The sequence below is a fragment of the Toxorhynchites rutilus genome, chromosome 2, assembly GCF_029784135.1.
Source record: "Toxorhynchites rutilus septentrionalis strain SRP chromosome 2, ASM2978413v1, whole genome shotgun sequence".
NCBI classification, from domain to species: domain Eukaryota; kingdom Metazoa; phylum Arthropoda; class Insecta; order Diptera; family Culicidae; genus Toxorhynchites; species Toxorhynchites rutilus.
This window is the reverse complement of record NC_073745.1, coordinates 103,449,221-103,465,081: the sequence shown is the minus strand read 5'-3', so window position 1 is coordinate 103,465,081 and position 15,861 is coordinate 103,449,221. Positions and strand designations below refer to the sequence as shown.

The 15,861-nt window shown below is 41.1% G+C and overlaps 1 protein-coding gene across 6 annotated transcripts in view; it reads right to left on the bottom strand.

Annotated features, from left to right (window-relative positions):
• Positions 1 to 1,869: 1,869 nt before the first annotated feature.
• LOC129766985 (protein charlatan) overlaps positions 1,870 to 15,861 on the bottom strand; it is a 127,770-nt gene continuing 113,778 nt past the window's right edge. For all 6 annotated transcript variants that reach the window (XM_055767583.1, XM_055767581.1, XM_055767585.1 and 3 more), the window contains one exon: positions 1,870 to 4,152. In XM_055767583.1, coding sequence (XP_055623558.1) covers positions 2,604 to 4,152 — 1,549 coding nt within the window. In that variant the 3' untranslated portion in view covers positions 1,870 to 2,603. The remainder of the gene's footprint in view (positions 4,153 to 15,861) is intronic.

Genomic DNA, 15,861 nt, shown 5'->3' with positions numbered 1-15,861 from the left:
TTCTATTTTCGTGAGGAGGCGGGTGCGAATCTCGACGTCGTTCTCCGATTTTAAACCACACACGTAGCCCAAGAACTTGAATTGCTCCTCCGAGAGCTTACCCAGCTCAAACTCCACGCAGGCCTTGTTTACGCGGCAAGCGAATGCCACATGGTCCTCTGCAGGATTTTTCGCTATCTGCAGGCATCGGAAGCGACGGCTGATCACCGATTCTTTATTTTATTTTTTTTAATTTTATTTATTTCAACACCGTCTTCTATTAGTACAGACTGAATTATTTAGCTCCGAACAGGCTCTTGAGCTTGGCCACTGTTTCCAGGAAGCTAAAATTTTTCGGGAGTTTAGGCAGAATGTAACTCACATACCGTTCGTGCTCCGATGCACCCAGCTTTCGCAAAAAAAAAGACGAACTTTTGCTTCACCGTCCAATCTAGCAGCATCCTTCTCGAAGACATCGTCATATCTCGAGTACCAAGCCGCAAACGGCACGTTGGAGTCGGCCTCGAACCGGAATTCCTTGATGTTGCCGGCCAAAGAGTCAAGGATCTGTTCCGGATTCGGTGGTACCTGCACGATGATTGACGATGCGATCGTACGGAGGAAGCGTTCATGCTTCTCATCACTTTGCTGCTGCTGTTGAATCAGCTGGGTCATCATCTCTCGGTGCTGCTGCTGCATCATTTGCAATATTTGAGTCTGCCGTACGAAAGAAACACAAATTTCTGCATTACTCGAGAATTAATCAAGCAAACTGAACCATATTTGGCATGAAGAGGTTTTAGGGTGCAATAAATGTTTCTATTGTCTCGCGTCACATTCTTTGTGTGGACACCGACTGGACAACATCGTTGCTGGACGAGCTGGACGAGCTGGACGGCGAGGGATCGAGTGCCTTTCTCAGGGCAAGAGGGCGGAGGTGGTAGCGCTGAAGTAGAGTAGAGTAGAGTTTTCAAAGGGCCTTTCTCAAGGCTAGAGACGAATGAACTGCAAATGTTTAAAGTCTCTATAATACAATACCTTCCTTCCTTCTATTGTCCATTCTTTGTGTGGACACCGACTGGACAACATCGTTGCTGGACGAGCTGGACGGCGAGGGATCGAGTGCCTTTCTCAAGGCAAGAGGGTGAGGGTGGAGGTGGTAGCGCTGGAGTAGAGTAGAGTAGAGTAGAGTTTTCAAAGGCCCTTTTTCAAGGCTAGAGACGAATGAACTGCAAAAGTTTAAAGTCTCTATAATACAAGACCTTTCTTCCTTCTATTGTGGTTACACACTCCACCCTTCTCTCTAAGGGGGAGCTGCCATACAAATGAAAGACAAATTTCTGCATAACTCGAAAACTATATCAAGAAAATGCCAAATTTGGCATGCGAATGTTTTAGGGAACACGAAACGTTTCTGTGGTGAATAGACACTCCTCTCCCCTCTCTAAGGGGAGAAGAGGGGAGAGGTCTGTCTTTATTTTATTTCTATTTATTCTATTCTAACGGAGAAACATGTTATTTGCAAGATGTTGGAAAATCTTGAACGAGAATTGTGTCTGAAAATAATCTGATATTATAATGATGAGTTTTGGTAGAAGTACTAGGAATTTTATAGTAAAAGGTAAATTTAACGGGGTCGATTAGAAGACCAATCAATGAACAGTTCTGCGATTGGACTCATGAACTTGCGCTTAGTAAGAAAACGTGAATGTTTGAAGGTATTGATAACAAAAACAAATTTTGAGCGGGACTAAGTTTGTCGGGTCAGCTAGTCTTACCTATAAAAAAGGTCGTTAGAAGAATCACTGTTCCGCAGAAACTGTTGCCGTTAGGCAACTGAGGACTTTTTTCTATGTGTTCAAGTAAAATCAATTGGAAAAAAACGCTGAGTACATTTCAGTCAAAACGAAAACATGTTTTCAGTTCCCGTTTTTACTTTTATTAAGAATTCACATTGATCAATACAGTTACAATAATATATAATAATCGCTTTTTTCTTGTATTTTTCTCGAATTCTCATTTTATGACACATTAATTCCTTTTCCCTCTTCTCATCCACTTATCATTTACATCTTGGGAGGGCAAAAACCGATGAAAATGATTGATTGTTTTTTTTCAGTTCCTTTCGCTGCAATTTTGACTTTTTTCATTCATTTTCAACAAAATAACTTCCATCGTTCTCGACTATCCCTTCTCGAGGGGCGGATGAGTGAGTGAACTAAGACCAAAAAAAAAAAATAAGCATAATAATTTTGGTACGTTGGTACGTAAGTATTTGTCTGCTCGGAAAATTATTCGTGGACCAGAGATTGCACGCTTGGCTTAGCCGAGTCAATGTTGTTTAAATTTTTGTTTTGTTCGTTCGCTTGATTTGAGCTTCCAGCGGGAAAAGTTGCGTCTCTTCTCCTCAAGGTTAGAGACTCAGTAAATGGATTTGTGCGAAATTTCACACACAAACATCGACGTTCTTTTTTTTTGTTCTCTCTGCAGTACTAAACGTTCCTATTTTAGTGACTTATCGTTAGAACCTCGTGGTTATATTATACAAATAGCTACCGTTTGTCGTGTAAACGATAAAAATGATCGAGTTTTTTTAAATTATTATTTTACAGTTGCGCATTCGCTTACTTCCGTCTCTTGGTGAAGCAGCGACTTCGGGGTTTGCGTTTCCTCTGCTTTCGTTGCTGTTTTTTCTTCTCAATGCCATTCACCGAGGACGACCCTTTGGAGTTTTTCTTGGCACCCGATTGGTTCTTCTTGGGTGACAGTTTAACTTTCTGCGAACGGTGCTTCGTTTTCTGGTGCAGGATCAGTTTGTATCTGTGGGGAAACTGTTCGCCGCAAGACTTACATCGGTTGGCCGTCGCGGCCCGGTGGCGCCAGAGGTTGTGCAGTATCAACGAAGTTTTGCTGTGGTAGTGGCAGTTGTCCAGATTTTCGAGTCGCTGCTGGTGCTGACATATCCGGCAGCTCATCCGGCGGGTCACCAGGCGAATCATGTGCTTGTCCCGGATGTCAGCGATTTCGGACGCGTCGGGTCGTTTTCTGGGCGATGAATCCGGCTGCTCCGAATCCAGCTTGCGTGGTTGGTTCTGTTTTCGACCCAGCCGTTTTTCTTCTTTCACGAAGACTACGTCCTCTTCGATGCCATTGGCTGTGGTAGTCTTCGTGGCGTGGACCTGGTGGCTGTTGTTGTTATTGTTGTTGTTGGCCAACGTACTGATCGATACTTCTTGGTGATTCCGAAGAAATTCGGCTAGCGAGAAGTTCTCCTTCCCTTCCGTTCGTTCCTCTTCGATGACTGTTTTGCAGAACGCACTCGGTAAAAACATATTGTAGGGTTTCTTGTACACTCTATCAAAAATAGTTTCGTTTGTATTCTTATTGTTAACGCTACTATTGTTATTGTTGCTGCTACTGTTGCTGTTCCGTTCAATTCCATTTTCACCCGGACCGCCTCCGCCGCCCCCGCCACCGGTTGTGCTCAGATCGATGGCTTTGCCGACGGTGGCCAGCGGTGCCGGGCGGTGGTGGATCTGGTTCTCTTTGTCATTCCGGGAATTACTTTTGCGACGTCGTTTCGATCCGTTGATGGCCGAGTTCGGATAGTGAGGACCATCACCGATCGAACCGTGACCGTTATTTGTACTATTCTGGTGGTGTTGGTGGGCGTGGTTTAGTTGCTGTGGATGGTTCGCGGGAGGCGAAGTGATGCTCGTCGTCGTCGTCGTTGTCGACGTCGCCTTCTGTTGCTGCAGATGCTGCTGCTGCTGGGCAACGGCGGCAGTGGCCAACAATTGGAGCAACGAAAGATGCTCCTCAGTCAGGCTGGCCGATTGTGCCGCCGGTGATGCACTTTGACTGCCGACGTTGCTGCTATTAGTGGGGCTTCTCACTTGCTTTTCGGTTTGATTTGTTGGGCAATCAGCAGCCGGTGACGCCGTCGGTGAACATGATGGTGAGCGCGACGGCGATGATGGCAAGGGTGAGCACGATGCTGACGTTGTTGCTGCCACCAGCAGTGATAGCTTGTTGGTGGTTGAGATACCATTGATGGTGCCATTACTGCTACTGCTGCTGTTGCTTACAAGTTGATGGTTTCCGCCTCCCGCATTATGAAAATCCTGCGTCACGGAAGCTTTGTTGCGACCAATCGCCTGCATGTTGAGTAAGCTGTAACGAAAAGATTAAAAGATAACGATTTAGAGCAGTGTTTCTCAAAGTGGTCGATATCGACCCCTTAGGGTCGATTTCGATTTCCAAGGGGTCGACACAAACGAAAATTGATTTTGAATTGAATTGAGAATTGATTATTTAACACAAGTTCTTATTTGAAACTTTCAAAATACTGTATAAGTTGTATTACGTGAGGCAACTTGTTCTAATAATGACTAAGATTTTAGTAGAACGAATGAAGTCATCATCAAATTCAAGTCCAAACAAACATAACAAGCTTGCATTTAGGTTACAAGTTTATTTGTGTTCTGAAATTCGTTGGAGCTTGAATGATAATACACTCATCGACTAATTTAATTCAAGAGATTACAACTCGATTACACAGCTGAATAATGTGAACTAAAATGAAGTGATTGAAACATAATTTAAGAGATGTTTAGTTACCTACGCGCGTAGTGTTTTTTTATTACTTCAGGATACTTGGTCGGTGTTAAGTCAGACTAGTCCATGTGACATTTTCATGATTTCGAGAAAAACGAGCTTGAAGTTCAGTGATGTAAGGGATTTTCATTGATCATTCAAAATAATTTCGATCCGTTATTTCTGCTGTACGCTTGAATTTTCAAATCTGATACAATCAAGAGCTCGAAATTTTTAATTTTGCAACTTGGCCCACTCTGACTTAATACCCACCACTTGTCACCGAAAATTATGAATCGTTCTCTTTGTTTTCGTTTTTTACGCTGATTGGTGCCTAATGCAAATTTCCTATACAATTGTGACTATATCCAAGTTTATCAATGAGTAGACTCGTGAGCATACCAAAAACGTATCATATCACATATCACATATCACAAAAATGCGTAGAAAAATAAGCTACAAAATCATTGGTACGTACTTTCTACTCAAAACGACTTTGAGCAATGACATCGTTTATAGACGAAATGACGAGGTGTTATTAGAGACCGGCAGGTCCCCTCTCCAGTTGAGCGAGTCTGCATTTCCTGACAATGGAGCTCTGTTGTTAGGGTATGTTCGATATATTCAAGATGAACAAAGAAAGATTGGTAGAAAGTCACCAGGTTCATTTAACACATTAATTTGATGCAAAATGCGGGTTCCTTTGTACTCGCATACATTTCTGCAGGTCGAAATGAGTCTCCCCAACACAGATTTCAAAACCAATGAGCCTGGGGAAATCGGCATTGCGAAATAGATGCAAGATGCGGATACTTTTTTAATCGCATGCATCTTTACACTCGGGAATATGTGCAGACTTCAAAAGCGGTATGAATTCAATGCTGTTGCTCGGTTATTCGAAAATATCCCTTGATGACTTCAGCTTACTGAACTTCTACGTATACCGTTTGGCAAAATGTTGATAACAATTTGCTGCGATAACGTCGATAACGTCGATTGAACAATATGCGTTCAACTTACATGTCAAAATTAAAACTGAGCCTGCCAGAAGCTCAATAAATCAAGCAGGTTTGCGGTTCGAGAAGTACGAACATTTGGGAGATGCAATAAATTCAGGGGGAAATGTTCTGGCGTTCACATATTTTAGAAGTCCACGGAGAAATGAATGAAATGAACATGGCATCATGTCATACGACTTGCATCGGAGGAAGTAATCTATGCATGAATTGACCTAAATTGGGATTTGTTCGCATTTGAATTCGGAAATTGGTTTAATCAATAATTTATGACTACTAAGCCAACGGTAGTCCTACGTCAACCTTGCGATTGTATTTTAGATATCCCACCCATAGTTTTTGACGAATGATTACGTCTTTCGAGACCATATTTCTATCTCTACTTTATGATTCTGATGTTAGTTTTAAAAATTAATTACCTACTTTAGTATTTGTAAGTAATTTGTATTAAAAATTATTAATTACACTTGGTAGTTACTCAATGAGGTACATATAAAGGTGGAGCAGTAGGCGAAGTGTATCTGTATTGGTAAGTAAAATATCGTGTCGTAATTATTTGCATTCAATATGGAATGTATATGGAAGAAACGAAACAAATTAGAAAGTACTGGCGGTTGCATGATAATTTGAGCCAAAATTCTCATAAAATCATTCAACTGGTTGTTTTTTAACAGATGCCAATTATATCGTGGCTTTTTTGGATTATTCATATGGTAAAAGGACCAGAGAGCAGTCGTATGCTCAGTTCTCGAAAGCAGTAACATTTTCGGTGAAATTTTGATTAATTGGCGATTATTATCTCACAACATACACATCAACACTGAGAGCTTCGAAACATCAACTTCATAACGGAAAAATAATGAAACTTCGTTCGTATCCATGAACGTGGCGGAGTAAAAAAAGGAACATGGAAATATCACTTTTATCCATCTTTTTTTGATTTCACAAATATTCACTCCACGCTATCACATTAGCCTCATATTCAGCGGAAGCCCTACAAAAATGTACGTTTTTAATTGATAAATTATTTCCTGAAAATAGCATTTTTACATGGATGCGGTGGGCAATCAAAGATAAACAAAACGACTGACGTCACTATTTGCGAAATAGTTATGGCAGAGCATGCTATGTCGCTCGAAACACGATCATCTTCATTACCTTTTTTCCAGGACATTGATAGTTACTGAAGTTCATGTATATATTTATTTTGTTGAATTTCAATATGAAAATAATGTCAAGTTTTCTCATTTCATCATCAGCTCAGTTTTTAAATTGGTAAGTATTATGCATGTGTAAGAAAAAAAACTAGAGATTTTTAAAGAAATTCGGCTATAGCGGTCTATAGTATCACTTCATTCTGGAAAAAGGGGTCTATTGCCCAAAACAGTTTGAGAATATATTAATAAGAAGAAGTTGTTTAGAAGTTGTACATTCGAACCGAATAGTTCAATTCAGAAAGATGGACTCTCCTACACTTAAATGCGTCAAGTCACAAGTTGCATAATCGCATATGTATTCACATGATTTAGCAGCCTGAGACTTATCTATTTCCCCAAAAATTGAACTTTTTGAGGACATTAGGGTCATCCGAATAGCACGGCCCAAACACGAGCACATCGAGTCTGCTGAGCGTGTGTGTCTCACATCTCACATGGTATCGTTCGAAGTAATCCCACGAATATTCTTCTTCTTCTTCTTCAATGGCACTAACGTTCCTAGAGGAACTTCGCCGTCTCAACGTAGTATTACTTGCGTCATTTTTATTAGTACTTAGTTAAGATTTCTATGCCAAATAACACGCCTTGAATGCATTCTGAGTGGCAAGCTCTAGAATACGCGTGATCACAGTGCAAGTCGGAGGAAATTTCTTTGACGAAAAATTTCCCCGACCAGAACGGGAATCGAACCCGAACACCCGGCATGTTAGTTATGACGCTAACCACTCGGCCACGGGTGCACATTAATCCCACGAACATCGTACGCCTGAAACTAAGTATCCATTTCACATCGATACACCACGAGTGTGGGGTCGACGTTGTTCATGAAAGGGTTAACGCCATTTCCCAAAATGAGCTGGGCCCTGTTGCAATAATAATATTAGTTACAAGTTACAAGTCTAGGAACTACAAGTGGTAATATTTTGGGTTGCATGATAATCTCGGACTCATAATATTATCTGTCAATGTTAAAGCGTGGCATTGTTTTGAACGAAATTTATTAGTATTTTCGAAAAATGTCCTCGAAAAAACGTGAAAATCAAAGAAAGCTCTGCGTTCTCGATTGTTAGCTTTCTCAGAAATTACTGCCCTGGAAAAGGGATTTATTTCACCATCTGCTGAAACCATTACACTGGCAGCCGAGGGTAGTGCCCAGGGTATAAAATTTAATACGCAAAAATGCCCGCTTGAAAACTGTTTTTGATGAAACTAAAGTGTTAAGCGCATTTTGAATGATACCACATGACAATTTATGAGTGTTTTTTTTTTGTGTCAGTGTCATTTTATCTGTCATTTTTGTTGTTTTGTTGTGTATTGAAGCTTGCAAAGTTCGAGTTTAATGGAGTCGCCAAAGTAAACATAAATGTATCAAAGTTTTACCTCTTAAAGAATTCTAAATTGCTCAAATCTGTGACACAACACTACTAGACGAGTGTAAAAAATGATATCTAGCAAAACATCCGAAGAAAATTTTGAAACCGCAAAAAATCTATGTTTACCTTTGAGCGTATGAAAATTCATACGCTGTGCAACTACGGTATATTTTTTTCTCATTAGGATATATCAGCTTCCCGATAATCCGGAGGAGCTGTACAATTATATGACTGATTTGGACGAAGACGCTTTCGAAAATCTAGTGTCAACAAATGATATTGAATTTGTCATCGTGTCCCCAAGCGGTGGAGACAGCGATGTGGATGCTGGAAATAGTGACTCGGACGACGGTCCTTCCGGTTTTGGCAAACAAGTGAATGTCGAGAGCAACATTGAACGAGGCCAATCACAAGAATGCTCCTCGGGCAGCAGCAAGAAACGGAGAGCCAGACACTGGGAAAAAATGACCTTAAATTCGGATGAGTGGCATAAATCCAACAAGGATCGAGTTCATGCAGATCAAGCCTAAACACTCGAAGTCATCGGAAGTTAGGTTAGACGGAATAAATCATTTCTTTAATATGAATCCAACTGGTACCCAACGAAGGTGTGCGTATTGCAACCGATGTACGACGTATATTTGCTTGAAGTGTGATGTGGGTTTGCATCCTTCGAAGTGCTTTTTCCGGTACCATACTCATTGATACTAAATTCGATACACTGCCGTTCTACGCATAACTGTACTATGTTCTATGCAATCCCTATGAACCGTGTGACAATTATGCGTAGAACGGCAGTACACGAAAGTGCTAATAAACCATGAAAATGGTTGTTGAAGTTGAATTTTATGAAATAAAACCGTTTTGTTCGATATTCAAACGATTTCCACTTTTGATACTGTATCGGCTCAGCGTATGAAATTTCATACGTCAGATATCTCAACTTTCAAAGAACTCCAAAAAAAAATACAAAATACTGCGTTTTCCCCCACCCCCCTCCGTTTCGGGACAAACCTAGATGGGCTAGAAAGTTTCATGCCATTTGGATCAAGTTCTTGTACACCTGGGCAGTAATGGGTTAAAACGATTATAAGCCCCAACGATTTAGTAGTGAAATTGATCGTTTTCCCTTGTTTCTTCTGTACGGGGTAACACTTGAAATCCTATCACACCAACTTCAACATGGCTAGCCGAGCAAAACCCTACATAAATGCGAACATCGAGGAAGATGTTCGTATTGCGATACACTATGGGCCTGATTCTCGAATACACTACGAATACACTTCACGGTGGAAACGGTATGAAACGCATTCGCGATGACAACAGTACGGTGTCGACATCTGGATGCGAGATTAGTTTCCCACTATATTTATCATTATAAAATCAAATTATCTTCAGATTAAATTTTTGTATGAGATTATTATATCACACGAAGAAAACAAAGTTTTCCACTCACATTGAATACCAGTTTGATACGAAGAGGTTAATTTTCATTAATTATTTTTTATTTGAAAAGTGCTCATTCTCCCTGAAAACTCATCATTATCTTCGACACTTCACTAACTCGTAAAACGTAGTTCAATGGCGTGCCGTTTATGTCGTTTCCACCGTGAAGTGTATTCGAGAATCAGGCCCTATATGATCGACAAGTTCGTGCAGGACGAAAATCTGAGCGAAATCGGATTTCCCCCCGTGTTTTGTTCCGGCACGAATGCGCTAAGAACAAATCGCTAAGGTGAAGATCCATTGGGAAAGGTGAGTGAACTGTGGTGGTCATCTGTTGTATTCAGGACCCGGACATGTTTGACGCTGTCAAATGCTGTGTATTAGTATATGGATGCCCTGAGGGAGATTATATTCGTTTCATTTTGGTGCGGTGTAAACAAAGTCAGTAACAAGTTTGCATTTATCGTGTGTTCTAACTTTCGTGATTTTGTTTGTTTTGAATTTATGTTCTTATCGATGCAAAAATGTTTCATTGTGGGGTAAAAATAACAGCTGAGATAGAACAAAACAAAATATTTCCCAGATGTTTGTTGCTTGTAATAATCAGCTCATGATAAATTTCAAGTTCAACACAATTAATTTGCAATCCTCAGGAGATGCGCGCTATCTGACGATCTACAAATCAAACATACTTTCGCTGATCAACGATGACGCTAGTCACGATATGAGCGAGAACTCCCAGAAGATGGTGGAGATGCCAGTCCAAAAGCAGGGCCTGTTCCAAAAAGAGATAGCAGATTCCAATGCTCGACGGGAACTTCTCCCCAGTCTCAATATCACAATTTGATCATGTTGATTTTCTTAAATCGATGAACCTCAAAAAAAAACATTCATTTGGCAGACTGTTCAAGAGCGCTTCTACCGACATTGGGCTTTTTGTTTAGAGAGTGTCAACTGGAAGCGACAGCAACAAAATTGGAAAATGATTTTTATAAAAGTCCCCTATTGATCCGCAGGGACCAACGTGAGTCAGACGAAAAGTTTATCTTTGGTCCCCTAGCTCGGTCAGGTCTTAACGTTTTAAATAAGCCGGAAGAACTAGTGTATACTCGACAGGAAGAGGCAGAGTTGTTTGATGAAGTATCGTAAATCAAACGCTGGGCGGTCTTACGGAAGTTGGCCGGAACCTGAACTATGGCCGATGAAAAGATGTATATCGGTGTGCTATTTTACTTTTTCGTGGCTTTGGGGGTCGTCTGTCTCTCTATTTTGGCCATTCGCCCAAAAGTTTTCTATCGGACGCAGCTGGGGAATGTTGGGAAGGTTGGTGGTCTTCGCGATAATGTTTATCTCCAGTCGATCCATCCTCCAGGGATCTTTTGATCTGATCCCAGGTTCGGCATGAAGACCACATCACCTTCCCAACTCCGGCAAGCACTTCGTACTATATATCTCCCCGTTCACCATATGACTCGAAAGAAGAGCGGCTTGGACATTCCCTTCACGTCTGTCAGAGAAGGACCTGCTTCGAGAACTTGATGTGAATGATATATTCGACGTCATCGCTTACCTGGGGAACGTAAAGTACCCGGTCCCATGCCATTCGTTGAATTCTAGCATCAAGTACGTCACGTCTTTCACTATGAGTACGAAAATAAGTTTTTCACTTCTTTCGCCAGAAAGAAGTTTTTCACCAGCACCTCAAGCTACTCCTTCTGAGTGATTGCCTGTTGCTTAGATACTGCCGGTCTGGTCTGCCGCTTCCGCATAAAAATATCCATTTTGGCCAGATTCTTCTCCACCGTTTGGCCGGTTGCTTCGATCTCCCGGCTTAAGGAGCGGCAAAGAGATGATATTGTAACTACCAGATCAGCTATATCTGGCGGACACAAAGTGCCTCAGGATGTCCAACTCCTTCTCTGTGGGATGGAGCTTGCAGTATGGAAAAATCATCAAGTTGCTTGACAGTGCGAATCAACAGCCTTGAATCATTTTTGTTGTAGACTTAATAAACGTAAGATTAAAAGAAAATTTGTTCCTATAAATTATCTTTCATCGCCATCTGAAATTAGTCCATTTTTTTAACGTATACACTAAAATCGATGAAAAATGAATTGGAATTTGCGAGCATTCCATTCGGTAATTTGAAGAAAATTGTAGAATTTGAATCGTGCTTGCCAGGCGTAAATGCTCTGATTGAGCGAGTGATTTTCGGACGTAAACAAAATCTAAACCACTGAAAAATCCCAACTGAATGCCGATATTCAGAAAGAAATAATACTGATCAGTTTCTTCTTCTTCTTCAATGGCACTAACGTTCCTAGAGGAACTTCGCCGTTTCAACGTAGTATTACTTGCGTCATTTTTATTAGTACTTAGTTGAGATTTCTATGCCAAATAACACGCCTTGAATGCATTCTGAATGGCAAGCTCTAGAATACGCGTGATCACAGTGCAAGTCGGAGGAAATTTCTTTGACGAAAAATTCCCCCGACCAGAACGGGAATCGAACCCGAACACCCGGCATGTTAGTTATGACGCTAACCACTCGGCCACGGGAGCACACTGATCAGTTTAGACTCGCTAAACTATGGTTTATGTTCACATAACGTATATACATAACGTTTTGTTTTTTGTGTCCCGCGTTAGTTAGGTAGATTTTTTCCCGCTCTCTTGACATTTCTCTTCAGTAAGGTTTGCCATTTCATAATGGAAAGATATACGATTCAACAACGAGTAGAGATTATTAAAATTTACTACTGAAATTCGGAGTCAATGGCCTCAACTTTAAGAGCATTCGTCCTATTTGTGGTCGTCATAATCGTCCTGCCAGATCAACAATTGATCGTCTAGTGGAAAAATTAGAATCCACAGGCACAGTACAAAATGTTCCCGTGCCAGTGAGACAAAGAAAGGTCCGTAGTGTCGAGAACATTGCTCTCGCTAGAGCATCAATTGAGGAAGACCCAAATCAGTCTCTCACACGTCGGTCTCAAGCGTTGGGCATCTCTGTGACGTGGCGAATTTTGCGAAAAGACCTTGGCCTACATCCTTACAAGATTCAATTGACGCAAGAAGTGAAGTCGCTTGACCACCAGAAACGTTGTATGTTCGTGAATTGGGCTGTGCAATAACTTGAAAATGATCCGAATTTTCATCGAAGAATCATCTTCAGCGATGAGGCTCATTTCTGGCTGAATGGCTTCGTCAATATGCAAAATATGCTTTATTGGTCAGGCAGCAATCCGCACGTACTCCATGAGTCACCATTGCATCCCGAAAAAAAAATACGGTTTGGTGCGGTTTATGGTCCGGCGGCGTCATTGAGCCGTACTTCTTCCGTGATGATCAAGACCGGCACGATACTGTGAATGGGAATCGCTACCGCTCAATGATAACCGAATATTTTTGGCCCGAATCGGATGATATGGACTTGGACAATATGTGGTTTCAACAGGACGGCGCCACAAGCCACACAGCGTATTTAACAATCGATTTATTAAAAAACCAAGTTTGGTGAGCGAGTTATTTCACGAAATGGCTCGGTCGTGCGATTTGACACCGTTGTTAGTCTATGGTCTATGCCAACAAGCCAGCGACGATTGATGAACTTCGTACGTACGAACGTGAAGTTGCAGCAGTATCGGCCGATTTATGCTTGAAAACCGTCGAAAATTGGGTTCAGCGTCTGGACTTCTGCAAGCGTGACCGTGGTGGCCATGCAAAAGAAATCTAGTTCCATACATAATGGCATCAAACGTACTTTCACATGAATAAAGAATTTCATTGATATCCAAAACCATTTTTTGTTTTATTTGAAAAAACTTTTGTTGCGCTCTTATTGAAGAACCTGATACAAAATCCAATCATAGAAATGAACCGCCGGTTGCATCGAATAGTTGCATTCGTGTGTAGAGCAAGTACACTATTCAAGAAAAAAATGTGGAGCAGATTAAATCCAAGGATGGCTTTCTTCGGCTCTCTTTGAAGCAGGAAATGTTATATGGTTCAAGTGCAGCAAGAAATATTTCATCGAGAGTATCAAGTGCTGAATTTGCGGATGGATGACCACGATCAAGCCTGGTTGTTGGTGGATAGAAGGAGTCCGCTATATGAACTGTCTCCATTCATCGATCAATCAGAGGTTATCCGATTGGGCAGCCGTATTGGGGCTATCGCATTTGGCTAAGTACCCCATAATCTTACCGAAACAGTATCCGATAACCTTCCTCCCACTGACAGCTATCAGCGTCGTTTACTCAATGCCAACAAAGAGACAGTCTACAATGATATGAAGTTTTGCGACGACAGGTGCGGTGTCAGTGGTGCAACGACACCAAAACAGTTCCTCGGAATCCCAGGACGGCACCGTTACCAAGAGCACGGTTAATACCCTTCGTAAATCCATGATTCATAATGGTGGTTCGTGGCACGATGCGGAACTCCTCTCGAAGTGTACAGCGATAACGGCACCTGTTTCATCGGGGCAAATCGGCAATTGAAGAAGATTGAAACGATCAACGAAACCAGAGTTCCTACATTCGCAAACTTGCGCGCGAACTGGATTTCCAACCCGCACGCAGCTCCGCAGATGGGTAGACTGTGGGAACGGATGGTGCGATTCGTAAAAAGGCTCATTCTTTCTATCGGAAATGGGCAGAGATTGAGATTGACGACTTCTCACATCCTTTAACACAGGGGGTGAACCAACCAGCAGATTGGAGCTCATTGAGAGACAGCTCTAAGAAATTAGCGCAGTGGATGATCAACGAATTCTAGACATGAGAGTACCTTCCGGCCATAGCCAGACGATCTGAGTGGTTTGAGCCGGTGAAGCCACTCCAGGTGGGAGATGTTGTAATCGTGGTGGACGAACCTGAATCGGATGAAAAATGGTTGGAAGGAGGAATCGCGGAGGTATTCGTAGCTCGTGATGGGCAAGCAGAAAATCTAAGAGCAGATCATTTCTATTATTATTATTGAGAATTGTGTTAGGACCCACGTTGGAAGTATAGTTATAAAAAGAACTAAACAGTTAGCATATTATTTATCATCAAATAGGATGGAAGGATGTACCTGAAACAAAAACACGCTACATATGATTAATGCCGTAAAAAAGTAATGGATTTAAAACTTGTTACAGAACTTCACAAACTCAGTTCAGAATCTTTCCTCAGAACTTATCACAATTGGACACTACATGGTTTGATGCCTCATTTTTGAACATGTTTGAACTATGCCCAATCGGTACAAATCTTCATCGGCGATCGATCATTTGTACATAAAAGCATAGTTCACTTAGTATCCGTGCACGTTGTATTTTTTTTTGCATTTTCTGACAGTGAATTGTTCATGAAGTTGTCTGTTTGCGAAGAGAAGACTTTTTGAGCATTCCGAGCCAAATCGGTCCACAAGAATCCGCTTTGTGCTCTCTTTCGCTTTCGTAGTAGAAACAGCTGATTGTAACAGAACAGAATAGAGACAGAGACTGAAAGATACTACTGAAACATGATTTTCGACTAAATGGCGGCCGTTTGAAAAACAAAATGCGGTTTAAAACGTTTTTTCTCAGGTTTTCCGATTTTTTTAAAATAGTGAAATTTGAAAAAAAAACATTTTTTAGAGGTTTATGCGATAGAGAGATGTATGCAGATTGTATTCATATAAATTCGACATGAATCGGTTCAGTAGAACTTGAGATATCGTGTATGCCAGTTTGAAAAAACTAGTTTCAAGAAAAACGCGTTTGAAGTTCATTGTTATGGCTGTGCCAGCTTAGATACCGCATCACTAAAATGGTACTAACTCGGTAAATAATATAATTTTCGATAAGTCCTTTCTAGAGTACAGTGATAGACATTCGTTTAGCCGCACTTGAAAAAAAAAACTTGAAACACTTACAAAACAACTAGGAATGTTCCTTTTATCGGGATACTTATTTGCTGTTGTGATAGTATATTTAAGTCACTTTTATTGAAAGGACATGCGTCACAATCACACACACACACACAAGGCGGCATCGGTGGATATAAACATTCAAACGTCGTTTTTTCCCGAGACATACGTTTAGCCGCAGGGCATAAAAATCGAGTTTTCGCATAATCACCAAGCCTGTATCTATGTTTTTTGAAAAAATACTTGGGAACGAGTCAATTTACAAGATAAATATTAGATGTGCAACGTAAGAAGTTGGTCAGATTAGTGATTTACGTAGAATTTAAAGGAATGGCGAAA